The sequence below is a fragment of the Talpa europaea genome, assembly GCF_964194135.1.
Source record: "Talpa europaea genome assembly, chromosome: 8".
NCBI lineage: Eukaryota > Metazoa > Chordata > Mammalia > Eulipotyphla > Talpidae > Talpa > Talpa europaea.
The window spans coordinates 33,817,256-33,832,181 of NC_140075.1; the positions used below are offsets into that span (position 1 = coordinate 33,817,256).

At 43.2% G+C, this 14,926-nt stretch overlaps 1 protein-coding gene across 2 annotated transcripts in view; it reads right to left on the reverse strand.

The window, feature by feature from the left end:
* Positions 1 to 1,718, reverse strand: part of TP53BP1 (tumor protein p53 binding protein 1) — an 83,123-nt gene extending 81,405 nt beyond the window's left edge. For both annotated transcript variants that reach the window (XM_084241351.1, XM_084241350.1), the window contains exons 1-3: positions 1,536 to 1,718; positions 1,249 to 1,342; positions 920 to 1,004 (exon numbers count right to left, since the gene is read on the reverse strand). In XM_084241351.1, coding sequence (XP_084097477.1) covers positions 920 to 1,004; positions 1,249 to 1,342; positions 1,536 to 1,712 — 356 coding nt within the window. In that variant the 5' untranslated portion in view covers positions 1,713 to 1,718. The remainder of the gene's footprint in view (positions 1 to 919; positions 1,005 to 1,248; positions 1,343 to 1,535) is intronic.
* Between the last annotated feature and the right edge of the window lie 13,208 nt (positions 1,719 to 14,926).

Genomic DNA, 14,926 nt, shown 5'->3' on the forward strand with positions numbered 1-14,926 from the left:
GGGTTAAGACGCAACCTATGGAGCAATTGGCAGCCACTGCAACACAAGTTCGATCCCCAGCCAGGAAGCCATCCACATGGCGCAGCAAACCTCTCCTGACTTGCCCGCTACTCCCCTCAGCAGTGTATTTCAGTCAATCTGCCATTCTGTTCCCCACTGTCTCTGGTGAATCAGAGTCTTACTCTCCACACCTCTGGCCTGTACCCCAGTTCTTGTATGCATAAATAAATAAATCTTTAAAAAGAAGAAAACTATGATTCAGTGTCCAAGTAGCATAGTAAGTTGTAGGTACTATGACAAACCATAGCACTCAGGCCCCAGGTGAAAGTTGCATGCTACTCACAGCTCCACTCAACTGCTGCCAATCAAGCGTAGTGAAGCCAGAAACCAAAACCCAAATTTTATGCCTCTGTAGCATTCTGTCAATCAATTCAAATAGTTTACAAGCTTGTGTGGGCCAAATAGAACCAACCTGCAGGCCAAATAAGCCCACCAATTTGCAAATTATTCAAAAGCACCCAATGAATGATCTGGGAGAAAAAAAAAAATTAAGTGGAAACAGTGTAAAATAACATACAAAAACAAAAAGCATTTATTTCTGAGATAAAACCAGTCTTGCACCACCTCAAACTAACATTCCCCGACTACCTTCCTTTTATATTCCACCACCCCAAGACTCCTTAAGTTATCTTTGTTCTCTTTTGACCTTAGGAGAATTTGGGCAGAATACTGAGAGGCTATGATTAGTGAAAAACAGGAAGCACTTGTCTTGCACAGCACTGTACAATACTAAATAATAAAATCCTCAAGTCCCACTCCTAACTACAGAAAAAAGATTTAATCCTTTTACCATCACAACAGATACATATAAAAAGAACTGGTTAATCAATAAGTTAAATTCCTTCAAATATTAGGATACCTGCTTGTCCTGTTTGGCCGAGGTAACTGTTCAATGACCTGACTCATGGAGCCACATGTGTCCAAATGAGAAGAATCCACAGGGTCTTAAAAAGGAAAAAAAAAACCCTGGTATTAGCACAAAAAGCATGCCCACCAAACTTAATTACAAATTCAAGAACACAGACAATACCAATCTAATCAACTGCATTAGCACATGAACCTTTTGGGTGCCAATTATGAACCAGATATTATGCTATTACTTCCTACCTTCACCACAACCATCTTTAAATCGGCCTGGCTCCAACAAGAGCACCCTATAAAAGGGACTGATAGCTTTAAACACCTCACCTGCAGCTTTGTTTTCTTTCAGGTGTTCATTGAACCCACTATTACTGTCTCCTTGTTCTTCTCCAGCTGTTTGCTCAGGATTGGACACAACATCCTAGAACAAATGCGAACATAATAATCCCTATATATTAAGCAATCCAAAACTAGACATACTTTCTGTAGATATGTTCCTTTTTCCAACCCAACTTTATTCAAAAGACGGAGCCTTCTTAAGGACCTACGTCTGCTGGTCAATCTTGATTTGTTAAAAAATCTGCTCAATCATTTGCAAACAAGGTATCACTCACCAACCCAGGATTCTCTTTGTGTGTCTGTAGATTGGGAAGGTGTCGAGAGAGCATACTGAAGTGAGAACTGGAATCATCTTCGAGAGCTTGGCTTTCCGGCTGGGAATCTTCAATTATCAGGCAAGGGGTGTCTTGCTGAGAGAAATCTGAATCCAACTGACTTCCAGGAGGGTCCATCTGCTCCCCTGGAAGGGAACAACAAAAGATCAGTTCTGTGGAACCTACTAGCCTTCCTCCCGCAGTTGGAGCTCGGAGGGGGGACCCGTCTAGACACTGCCGATTGGAACGTTGTATTTATAATACAATAGCACTTTCCTGTCGTACCTCCCCAGGCCCCAGCTCCCCATTACTCCAGAGCAGCTTGCTCCCCAATCCTCCCGCTGCCCCTCCCCTCCCCTCCCCTCCCCTGCCCCTGGACACCCTCTCCCCTCCTCTCTAACCTCTCCCGCCCCTTTCCCATCCCCCACAACTCTCCCTACGCCCTTCTGGCGCCTCCACTGCCCCCCCAAAAGGGTGCTTTGTAATCTCTGCTCTTCAGAACCCCCACAGCCCCGCGGCTTCCTCAGCGGCCACCCCGCCGCTCCAGCGCCGGCTCCCCACCCCCTCAGGGGCCCCAACCCCTTCCCCGTCGCCGCCGCCATGCTTGCCGCCCCGCCCCCTCCGGCAGCCTCCCCTTCGCAGCCGAAACCCCGGGCTCCGGGGCCGGCTGACGCCCCGCTTCCCTCCCAGCGGTACCAGGCATCCTCGCAGGGGTCCCTCGCGCTCGAGCTAGAGGACGCTGCACGCTCCCCGCGTCCCTCCAGCGCGCTGCCCAGGTCGCCGCTGTCGCCACCGCCGCCACGGGCCGCGAACTCCCCCTTTTCCCGTCGCGTCACGCAGCGCCGGCTCGCCCATTCGCCGCCGCTGCCCGCCACTCAAGAAGCCCTGCGGATGATTGGCGGCTGAGGGGGAGGACCCCGCCCCACGTAAGAAGAAGGAATACGGCGGCGTGTTTCCATGGCAGCATGGACGTCGCAGGCCCTCCCCCCAGGACGGCCGGAGAATGACAGAAGCCTTGAACCAAAGGGACCTTGAGAGGGCGTGAATTGTCTTCTTCCTGTTCTCAGGACGACTGTCTGGGCCACCGTTCAGACATAAGAGGAAAAAGCTTGCTTTCTAGAGTCCAGGCACCTTAACGCCCCTTCCTCTCGCCCTTTCCATGGAAAAGGAAAGGGTTTCCGGCTTTCTCAGAGAAGGGCAGACTGACAGGATCCAGGATGGCTAGGACTTCAGGGCTGGTGAAACTGGAGAGAGGGCTCTGGGGCTTACCTATGCCACTCAGGACCCATCTAGTGTCCTGAACCTGAATTCAAGGACCTCAAATTTTGCCCCTCTGCCAGTTGGGGTCCCCCCCCTTCCTTGACATTGTCCTTTATATGGCTCCAATTAAACATATTTTTTCCCATTGCCCTTTCTAGTCTGGAACGTATTCATATGCTTATCGTTACCCTGTTTTTTAATGAGGTTGCTGTCTATGATAACTATAGCCCCATACCTTTTTTTGCACCTCCCGTTGAGAGAATTGAACAGTCTGATTTTCAGAGTCTGTGGTGAAGAGAACAGCTGCTCCCCCTTTTAACTAGATGACTCCCAAAGATCACTCCAAGCCCTGAGAGTCTACTATACTAGTTATGGTGCCAGGTTCTTATAAAGGGTGTGGCAGCTGTGACAAGTATTAATGAACTAGGCCGCAAGAGGAATGTGTGTTTTTATTTAAGTGGTGGTAGGATCTAAGATGGAATTCTAGCCATAGCAGCTGTCAATAGGGAAAGTACCTAGCACACTGCCAATCATACATACATAGTAGGCATTCAGTCGGAGGTAGTTTTCTCTCTCCACCCCAGCTCAGAATTACTTAGGCACAGCCTTACCATGATTTTCCAATTGTGTAAAAGCCCAATTCGGTGTTGGTTGCGGCCTAACCTTCAGTGGAGCTTCTAATTAACCAATTTTCTCTCTGCTGTTATTAAGATTTATTTATTTTTATACAAGAACTGGGGTACCGGCCAGAGGCACGGGAGGGTGAGAGGATTCACCGGAGACAGAGCCAGGAGCAGAACAGGCAGACAGGCAGAAATACACTGCTGAGGAGAGCAGCGGGTGAGTCAGGAGAGGTCTGCTGCGCCATGTGGGTTTTTCCCTGGCCTGGGAATCGAACCCACGCTGTAGATGCTGCGGACAGCTTCACAGCGCTGCGCTCAACCCACTGCACCACCGGGGAGGCCCTTCTCTCTGCTGTTATAGTGATATTTTCCAAACCAAAAATCAACGCATGTCATCTGAGCAGGAAACTTACAGCAATGAAACTTAAGGGGAAAAGATAGTCTCTGAAATGAAATGTCCTGAAAAATCTATAATCTATGGTTGTTATAACTAGAATATAATTTGGGCCCCAGAATGTTTTATTAGTGGAGCAAAAACAGAATGGAACACACAAAGACACATCCCACTTCTTAATCTTGAAATGATTTTTATTTTTAATTGACTCCCCTCTTCCTCACACCTAATGTTGCAGAAAGCCAGTAACCAAATAAATTTAATCCTGAAGGGGCCAGGTGAAGTCAATATTAATTATACTAAATAGGCACAGTTAATTCACTTTGAGAGGGCACAAACAACCAAGTCCAATTGTGGGCAAATCTTGACTTTGATTCCCATACAAATCCCCCAAAAGTCACTATATTTCAGCTCCTTTCTATCCTCCTTTCTATCCTTGCCCTCCCCCCAAGCAAGACATAAACAGTACTTCCCAATTATTTGTCAAACAACTGTGTTTGACAAAACTCAAAGAACACGACCAAAAAGAATAAATCTCAATAAATGAGACTAAAAACAGAAATAAATGAGTCTGAGCCATTCCCATTACTAAATAAAACAAAAGCCTTGAAAAAAATAACTGAAGAAAACTGTGAATTTCTTGTTAGGCACTACGGCAATTAATCACTAAATTACCCAGAAAGATGAGAAAATGCAGGCAGAATGGTTACCCACTGAGGCAGTGACTGATTGCAGCAAGGTGTACCAAAAGCTTTCATTGACTCCTAAATAGCAAAAGACCATCAGCTTACTGGCCTATCTTCAGGTGCACCTTTACGTAAGCCACCTCAGACTGAAAGAAATCTAATGTACCTACCTCTAAAGTTGTTCCCAACAGCAGCAGACCTCTCCTGTCCTGCCTACTGCTCCTCTTAGCAGTGTATTTCAATAAATCTACCTTTTCTGTTCTCCACATGTCCAATGAATTCTTTCACCCCCGCACTTTTGGCCTACACCCTGATTTTTCCCCATAACATTCTACCTCTCTAATGGCAAAGTCATTTTTATCAGAGAAAGTCTCCTAGAGATAACAATGATGAACTCTGGATAAAATATAAAAAGCAACAAATAGGGCCTCCCTGGTGGCGCAAGGGGTTAAGGCACAACTTATGAAGCTATCGTCAGCCACTGCAGCACGAGTTCGATCCCCGGCCAGGGAGCAACCCACATGGTGCAGCAGACCTCTCCTGACTCGCCCGCTGCTCCCCTCGGCAGTGTATTTCAATCAATCTGCCTATTCTGTTCCCCACTCAATCTCTGGTGAGTCCTCTCACCCCCACACACACACCTCTGGCCTGTACCCCAGTTCTTGTATGTATAAATAAATAAATCTGTTTAAAATAATAATAATAAAAGTAAGGAAGGGAGGGAGGGAGAGAAGCAGGGAGAAAAGGAGGAAATCCTTCCCAAAAAGAAAATTCCATCAGACCCATGTTAACTCACTTTAAAGTTTTTTTTTTTTAAAGATTTATTTATGTATATAAGAGCTGGGATGCAGTCCAGAGATGTGGGGGGTGAGAGAATTCACTAGAGACAGAGTGGGGAGCAGAACAGGCGGATGGACTGAAATTTACCGCTGTGAGGAGCAGCAGATGAGACAGGAGAGGTCTGCTGTGCCATCTCCCTGGCCAGGAATCAAACTCGTGCTGCAGTGGCTGAGGATAGCTTCATAAGTACACTGCTGAGGGGAGTGGTGGGAAAGTCAGGAGAGGTCTGCTGTGCCATGTGGATAGCTCCCTGGCCTGCCGGGGATCGAACTCATGCTTCAGTGGCTGAGGACAACTTCATAGGTTGAGTCTTAACCCCTTGTGCCACCAGGGAGGCCCTCTTCTCATTATCTTTAATTGGTAACTTTAAAATCTAGATGAATTCTCGTAAGGTCAGTATTATCTTATCTGGTCTAATAATTCCGTAATATATTTCAACCGGTCAAACAATAAACAAAAATGCTACACAGTTTGTATGTACATCTTTTCTAAGATCTTATAGACTCTAAGAACACTAGACAGATTAACCCTCCCCCACAGATACTATTCATCAAATCTGTTTCATGGTTTTCCTCTAGAAACTAATAATGACAGAGAATTGTACAATGATATGACAAGTACTGAATTTAGTGATAGACTATTACATATCCCTTTTAAGTAGGGATACTTAACTAAGTATACTGACCTATAGTTAGTATATATTTTTTCTGAAACATTAAACAAAAGAAGCACGATGCAAAAAAAATTTGCATAATTTCATTTATAAAGCACAAAATCATGTTAAAGTGAAGTCATTGCCTTTGCATAGAGACAGAGTCTAGAAATTGGAAAGGGGCATGAGGGACTGTCAGGGATGGTAGTCACATTTTATTTCTTGACTTCAGTGGTAGTTACACACGTGTTCTATTCCTGGAAAGTCACTGAAGTACATAGTTCTAATTTGTTCACTTTTCTGTAGATATGTTCCACTTTACATGAAAAAGGAAAAAAATAAGGAACTCCCTGGTGGTACAGGGGTTAAAATCAGTGCTATCAAGCTATCACCAGCCACTGTGGCATGAGTTCGATCACCAGTCAGGAAGGTAACTCACATGGTGCAGCAGACCTCTCCTGACTCGTCTGCTGTTCCCCTCAGCAGTGTATTTCAGTCTGTCTGCCTGTTCTGTTCCCCACTCTGTCTCTGGTGAATCCTCTCACCCGCCCCCCCGCACCTCTGATCTGTACCACAGCTCTTGTATGCATAAATAAATATATCTTTAAAAAATAAAAAAAAATTAAAGGTGAATAATATTCTAGCGTGTGTGAAGTGTGTATGTTGTTTTATCATCCTAGCTCATTTTCAGACCTTTCCAGAGCCCCCAACTTTGCCATGCCCAAGTATAGATGGAACCCTGGAGACACATTAGCAGCACCCAGCCTAGGCAGAACAAAGTGGGGAGGGAGGGTTTCCAGGAAGCTTAGATTTCTGGTCTGCCAGTCAGCTGTGGGCCCTCTTATCAGCCTGGATCTCTATCAAACACACATCCCAAACACATTTGAGACTACACTGTGAGTTGCAATTTTCTCCCACCTTTTCAGAGGTTTACTCTAAGAGCTCAATTCCACAAGGCGCAGCTTACCTGAAAACAGAAAGTTGGGGCGGGGGTGGAGGGTGAGGAGGGGAATGGAATCCTTGCCTATCTCAATATTGATGGAGCCTGCCATCCTTCTCTGGCTATTCCCTCTTCCTATACAAATATTCAGACCTCCATATTCAAGCAGCACCTCCCCTCTCCTCCACTCTACTCTGTCAGACTATCCACCTTTCTTCCCTGAACTCCAAATTCCAACTTTCTCCATAACAATAGCTTCATAATCCTGTGCAATCTGGCTTTAATCTCCAAAATTTAGTGCTAAGCACAATTCTAGCCACAAAGCAGTTATCCGAAAAATGTTTAATAACAGTCTGAAAATTCCTTGCCAAATCACCACATTGGCTTTGACATCTATAGTGTATAATGCTGTTACTAATTCCCTCCTCAGAATTCTCATCCTGTAACTCCAGAGTTCCTGGCTCTCCTCATCTGTTTTGTTTCTGATCCCTAACTTCCTGAAAGATCAGAATTAGTAGTGGTACAACTTGCTACAACACAGACAAATATTGTATGATTCCACTTATATGAGGCACCTGAAATAGGCGAATTCACAGACACTGGTTTCACATTCATATTCACAAGCTTTCCAGAGGCTGGGGGAGCGAAAAATGGAGAGTTATTACAGAGTTTCAGTTTGGGAAGATGAAAAAGTGCTGCAGATGGATGGTGGTGATGGTTCCACAACAATGGGAAGGTACTTACTGCCACTGAACTGTATACTTATAAATGGTTACAATGGTACAGTTTATGTTATATGTATTTTACAATAAACATTTTAATAAGAGGAAACTAAATTTTAATAAAGATGCATACCAAAGTCATAAAAATTTAAATGGTTGCGAGAAAAAAAATTAAATGGTTGCAAGAAAAGTCAGGACTAGTAGTCAATTTTAGGCAACAGAGGGGTTATAATTCTTTAAGAGAAAAAAAAAAATGGGGCCTCCCTGGTGGCGCAGCTGTTGAGCACTGGGTTGTGAGGCTGCCTGCAGCCTCTGCAGTGCCAGTTCGATCCCCGGATGTTCCCCGGCCACCTGGCGAGGGTCCCACATGGCCGTCAGACCTACCATGCCGCCTGCTGCTCCCCTCAGCAATGTTATTCGTCAGTCTGCCTGCTCTGCTCTCCGCTCCGATGCTGGTGAATTCTCTCACCCTCCCACGCTTTTGACTGTACCCAGTGCTTAAATAAATAAATAAATCTTTAAAAAAAAATGGCTTCAAAGTGTTCTATTTTTATTACCAGGGCAGTGCACATGTGTACTATTTGTAATTCATACATTTGTATGTTTATATTTTACTCTTTTATGTATGTTGTATTTTACAATAAAGATTTTAAATAAAATCACTGATGCAAAAACTAGAAAAGTGGTGTTAAAAAGGGGGGAATGGCCAAAGTATCATAAAAAGAATTAAATTTGGCCTCCTTGGTGGCAAATGGGATAGAGACAGTGCTGTCAAGCTATTGCCAGCCACTGCAGCATGAGTTCGATCCCCAGCTCGCCAGCAAGCTACCCACATGATGTAGCAGACCTCTTCTGTCTCGTCCGCTATTCCCCTCAGCAGTGTGTTTCAGTACATCTGTCTGTTCTGCCCCCCACTCTCTCTGGTGAGTCCTCTCACCCCCTGCACCTCTGGCTTACACCCCAGTTCTTGTATGCATAAACAAATCTTTTTTTAAAAAAAGTATTAAATTATTACAAGCAAAAAGAAGTAAATTTGCTATGAAAAAATCTAGTAACTGAGCCAAGTAATCCCAACTAACATCATCAATAATAGGACAAAATGCTATCATGTGTCACTTGCTATGACATACTGAGGTCACAATAGCACTTTAATTGTATTTCCAACGAAAATTCATAATCTGAATTTGATCAAGGGGAAACATCAGGTAAGTCTAAATTTACAGATGTTCTACAATAAGTAAACCATACACTTCAAAAAGAAAGACAAAAGAGTGGCCTCCCTGGTGGTGCAGGGGTTAAAGTCTCAGCTATCAAGCTATCCCTATTGTGGCATGAGTTCGAGCCCCAGCCAGGAAACTAACCCACACATTGCAGCAGATCTCTCCTTCAGCAGTGTATTTCAGTGGATCCTACAACCCAGTTCTTGTATGCATAAATAAACCTTTAAAAAAATAAAAAAATAATATCCTATAAAAAATAATTGGGCAGTCAGATGTACTTGTTTAGGTTTATTTTCTTGTTTAGGTTTATTTGTTTTGGCAAGAATATTTCAAATGTGATATATGATTTCTCTTGCATCTCATCAGAAGACATAAAGTATCTAGTTGAATGTATTTTTTGTTTTGTATAAATGATTAATAGGTTCAACTGCTGGGGCCTTCCTGGTGGCGCAAGGAGTTCAGATGCAGCACTATGAAGCTATCTACAGCCTCTGCAGCATTAGTTGGATCCCTGGCCAGGGAGGTGACCCACATGGTGCAGCAGACCTCTCCTGACTCACCCTCTGCTGCTCCCCTCAGCAGTGTATTTCAGTCAGTCTGCCTGTTCTGTTCCCCACTCTGTCTCTGCTGAAGCCTCTCACTACTCCCCCCACCTTTAGCCTGTACTCCAGTTCTTGTATGCATAAGAAAATAAATCTTTAAAAAAAAAAATAGGTTCAATTGTTGCCACTTTTTACTTGAGAGTTTAGCAGTCATTCATAGTCATTATTTCACTTTGGGCTCCAAAACAGAAATTCTAATTTAACATACTCTCTTCATTTATTACCTGGAATAATTTTTTGAATAAGAACTTTCCCTGCTGCAAATATTGGATTACTTAAGTGAACACAGGATAAATGCTGATTCTTTTCCTTGATTTACTAGTTTTAAAAATGAGCAGCCGCTCTCCTGCCTGCCTGTGACTATGCAGGTATGTCTTTTTTAATAGTTTTTTTTTTTTTATAGAGGCATGTTTTATTTATTTGTTTGTGTTGTTTATACATGCACTGGGTACAGTCAGAAGCGCGGGAGGGTGAGAGAATTCACCAGAGCCAGAGCGGGGAGCAGAGCAGGCAGAAGGACCGAAGTACACTGCTGAGGGGAGCAGCGAGCGGCAGGAGAGGTCTGCGCACCATGTGGGACCCTCCTCTGGTGGCAGGGGAGCAGCCGGGGATCTAACAGGCGCCACAGAGGCCGCGGGCAGCTTTGCAACCCAGCGCTCAACCGCTGCGCCACCAGGGAGGCTCTATGCAGGTATGTCTTTTTCTTTCTCCTTTTTCTAATAAATCTTTCCTTTTAAAATGTAAAAAAAAATAGGGGCCTCCCTGGTGGCACAAGGGGTTAAGCATAGCACTATGAAGCTATACGCAGCCACTGAAGCACAAGTTTGATCCCCCGCGGGCCAGGGAGCAACCCACATGATGCAGCAGACCTCTCCCAACGCCCCCACTATTTCCCTCAGCAGTGTATTTCAGTCAGTCTGCCTGTTCTGTTTCCCATTCTGTCTCTGGTGAGTCCTCTCACCCCCTGCACCTCTGGCCTATAAACCAGCCCTTGTAGGCATAAATAAATCAATCTTTAAAAAAATAATAAAATGTAAAAAAATAATAATGAGCAGATGGTACCTCTGATGTCACCTCCTGCTCCTTGCAGGGTATTTCAATAAATCTTCCTTTTCTGTTCTCAAAAAAAAAAAAAAAAGTTAAAAATGATGTATTTGTTCTCTATTATAGCCCAAAGATTACTAATGAGAATTTTGTTGTTTTTTTAAAAGATTTATTTATGCGTGCAAGAACTGGGATACAGGTCAGAGGTGTGGGAGGTGAGAGGATTCACCAGAGACAGAGTGGGGAGCAGAACAGGCAGATTGACTGAAGTACACTGCTGAGGGGAGCAGCAGGCAAGTCAGGAGAGGTCTGCTGCGCCATATGGGTTGCTCCCTGGCTGGGGATCGAACTCCTGTTGCAGAGGCTGTGGATTGCCTCATAGGTTGAGTCTTATTCCCTTGTGTCACCCGGGAGGCCCCAAGAATTTTGTTTTTAATATTACTACAAACAGAGATTTTAACATAGTTGATGTGCTTCAAACCACTGTAGTTATTGTTCATGTTGAAATGCATATTGCTCCACGTTGGGACTGTGAAGTCCATTCAGATTAGCTCCAGAATACTTTTAAAATGATTCCTGTAGTCTTTGCTAGCTTCTTCCCTTTTTGTAAGCAGTACAGAGAGAGGATGGGCAACTTGCCCAAGTTCACACAGTTGGCAAGTAGGCAACTCTGTTTCAGAGAAGCAGCTATGTTTGAGTTAGGTCCTATTCCTTAAATCCTATATGTAATGAGATGGGATCTTATTCCACAAATAAAGTAATCATAAAGGTAAAAGTAAAGAAATCCCTAGGTGAGCATTAGGAGAACAGAGCATTCAAGGAAAAAGAATCAGTCTGAATAGAAAGTACAAAAATGGCTGAGGGAAAGGCAAATGGCTCAGACTGAATTAAAGAATTAATGCAAGGTATCTGTGGGGGTTAATGTCAGAAAAGGAAGCTGGGTCATATTATGAAGGATCTTCAAGAAAGAACTAATGAGAAAGAAGAGAAAAGGTATTTTAATTTTGTGACATTGCAATGGGAACATTTCTTCAACTTAGCATTCCTTGAAGGAAAATAATTTTATGAATATCTTGGAGAAAAGATATGAAATTTTAATTCACACACAGGCATGGCCTCAAAACTAAGTTTTACACTTAAACTTAGATTCTTTACCACTATCATCTTGAGCACCACAAGAATATCTTTCGAGACCTCTGCAGTAAGAGATAACTTTGTTCAGAGGAAGAGAAAAGGTAGCAGCTGAGGCCACAGCCAACTGTGGCTAATTGGAATGGATAAGGGAAAGTGGTATCTATGTTGTTTTCACTTTTAGGACTCACTTTCTTAAATAGAAGAATGTAGAGAATGAGAGGGGAAACAGTAAATTTCTTCATTGTCATTTACAATGCTCTGCATGGGGAGGTTAAACTCAATGCCTGTGTTTTTCTCATTTACTTAATGTGAACAAATAATAATTAGGAAAGTTACACAACAAATATTTGTTGTGGTTCTCCTCTGTGTGTCAGACACACCGTAAATGCAGATTTCTCCTCCATCTCAGTCTTTTTAGAGATTATTTTACTTGGTTCTGTTTTAGAGGTTATTTTACTCAACACCTTTGCAGATAAATCAGCTGTTCATGCTAAGAGGTGACCCTCAGGCTGCCTTTATGCATTATGATCATAGTATTTTCCCCAAAAGCCAAGGATAAATCTCTGACACAGCAATCCTGTAATCCAACCCCTCTTTCTGTGTAAAGAATGCTTTATAGGCAGAACTGAGTACTGGGTGGGAATCTGAGCTGCACAAAGCTCCTATTGGATATTTCAGATGATAAGACCATGGAGTCCAGCAGAGCAGGCTGGAATTTTGCCAAATTACTTCAGATTCCCCCAAAACCTAGTGATATTCATCAGGCTTGAAGTAGGGAAAAGAGTGAGTCTTTTTATGAATTAGCATAGATTGCTTAAATCCTATGGAGACCCTAAGTATTATGGTGCCCTCCTATCCTACACACAAAATTCAAGATGCGTGCAATTAATCCCAATACTAATTTTCACATGAGAACAACTTCAAAAACTTAATTTTTATATAAAATTATTTCCACAAAAATTTACAAACCTTCCTGCTTTAAGTATGTGCTTAATTTATCTATTGGGTAATTCATCAGTATGTATTATGAACTGATGAAGATCTATGGACTAAGAACCCCCTAACTAGCTTAAATCTAGCCAAGGCTGGGGCCTCCCTGGTGGCACAATGGGTTAAGATGCAACCTATGAAGCTACCATAGCCACTGCAGCACGGGTTCAATTCCTGGTCAGGGAGCTACCCACATGGTGCAGCAGACCTCTCCTGATTCACTCGCTGCTCCCCTCAACAGTGTATTTCAGTAGATCTGCCTGTTCTGTTCCCCATTCTGTCTCTAGTGAATCCTCTCACTTCCCACAACTCTGGTCTGTACCCCAGCTCTTGTGTGCATAAATCTTTTTTTTAAAAAAAATCTAGCCAAGGCTATATTACCTTTCACACCATATGAAATTTATACTATCTTTTCCCTTAGATCCACTGCAGGCACACCCAAGGTAAGAGTCTATACTAGTACCTTCCTTTTTAGCACCTCCCTCTAACCACTTCTTTCAGTGGTGGATCCTTAGAGACTCCTTCCACAATTCCTTCATCATAAATAGTTTGAAGGTATTGGTTGGTAACCATCAAAATTGCCAATTCTGCATGACAAGAGTAGGAAAGAAGCTATAGAATAGGGGAGTTCCCAAAAGGTCATACCTCATCACTCCAAGGGTCAGCAGTTAAATGGGCTCCCTCATCACTCCAAGGGTCAGCAGTTAAATGGGCTCCACAGCCACTATACACCACTTCATGCATGTACCTCCCAATTACGCATATCACAGGTCCTCAGCAATCCCCTTGAATAGGCCTTTGAATGATACCATTTTACTACTAAGTTCCTACCAAAGCACACTAGTCCTAAACACAAAATAGATCTTTATATACTTTGCAATTCATATATGCACTTCATTAATTTTTTTCTTCAGTGTTCCATGCCTGTACATATGCGTATGTGTTCTGTTTTCAACTGCAACATTCTGGAGCACAGGTGCAAACACTCCATAAGTTCTCCTTATAGAGCACTTTGCATAGTGCCGTGTGCCATACAACACTTGAAAATATTTGCTAATAAATGATGATGCTGGAATCACCTGTATTTCTTTTTTTTTTTTTTTTTTCAACCAAAGTCCATAGTTTACTACAGGGTTCACTCTTGAGATTACACCTGTTCTGGGTAAAACACCCTGTTATGTAATTTAAGCTTACATTCACTCTTTTGTGAATTGTGCTACTAAATTTATTTTATTTTATTTTTTTTAATAATAAATTTTATTTTTATATTCCCCATACAATTGCAACCCCCCCATTCTGATCCCAATCCCTCCCCTCCCGCTCCCCACCCCCCCAAAAGTGTCTTTGTTTCATAGTTTTTTGTTGATTCTGATTTTCACTTTCTTATAGTTATTCATTTTCCTGGTCCCTTATTTAAGTTTTCTAGATTCCTGCTATGAGTGAGATGGAATCACCTGTATTTCCACGACATTGTCTGCCTTTGCAAAGAGCCTGCTGAATAGTGACTTAGCAAGTGTGTGCACGCACATGCACACACACACAATTTTAGTATTATCACAGTCTGCATTTGCAGCTGCAATTAATAAAACCCATTCTAGAAAGATCTAGAATCATAACCTGAATTTCTGCCCCTACTATCTGACCAATGTGTAGTCCCTCCCTATACCATCCAGATCTATTGTCTAACCTCTTTGTCAGACTTGATGAAAGCAGAGTCTGTGTTTAACTGCTGCTGACCCTTATACTGAGGCCCTGTGCTCCACAGTTGCTATAGAAACTATCCCCTTCCTCCTTTCACAACCTATTCTGGCTCTCTGCCTCCACGTGGCACTCTTCTGATTGCAGAAGAGGCAGCCTGCACATCTCTCCATGCTCTTTGCGAGATTCACAAGTGCAAATAGTGGGACAGAGGTGTAACAAAATATTCTCACGTGTCATATAGGACAAGGCAGCCCACCATGTGATGTCAGTACTTTTATATCACTGCCACCGAAAAGGGTATTCAGGGTCATGTCCAAACTGACTGCAGAATGGAGTCACTGTTTTGATAGAACACATGTTCCATGACAGGAACCAGGACTGCTGTGAGGTACTTAACATGCAGATGGCTGTTCCATCCCCCCAGGGCCTCAAAAAAGGAGATGGATCAGAATGTGGCTCCCAGGCAGCACAGGTGAATCAGGTACTGTGTGTGCTCTTCCCTACCCTGTACCATCCCCAGTGTGAGGCAAATGGGATCCAAAAG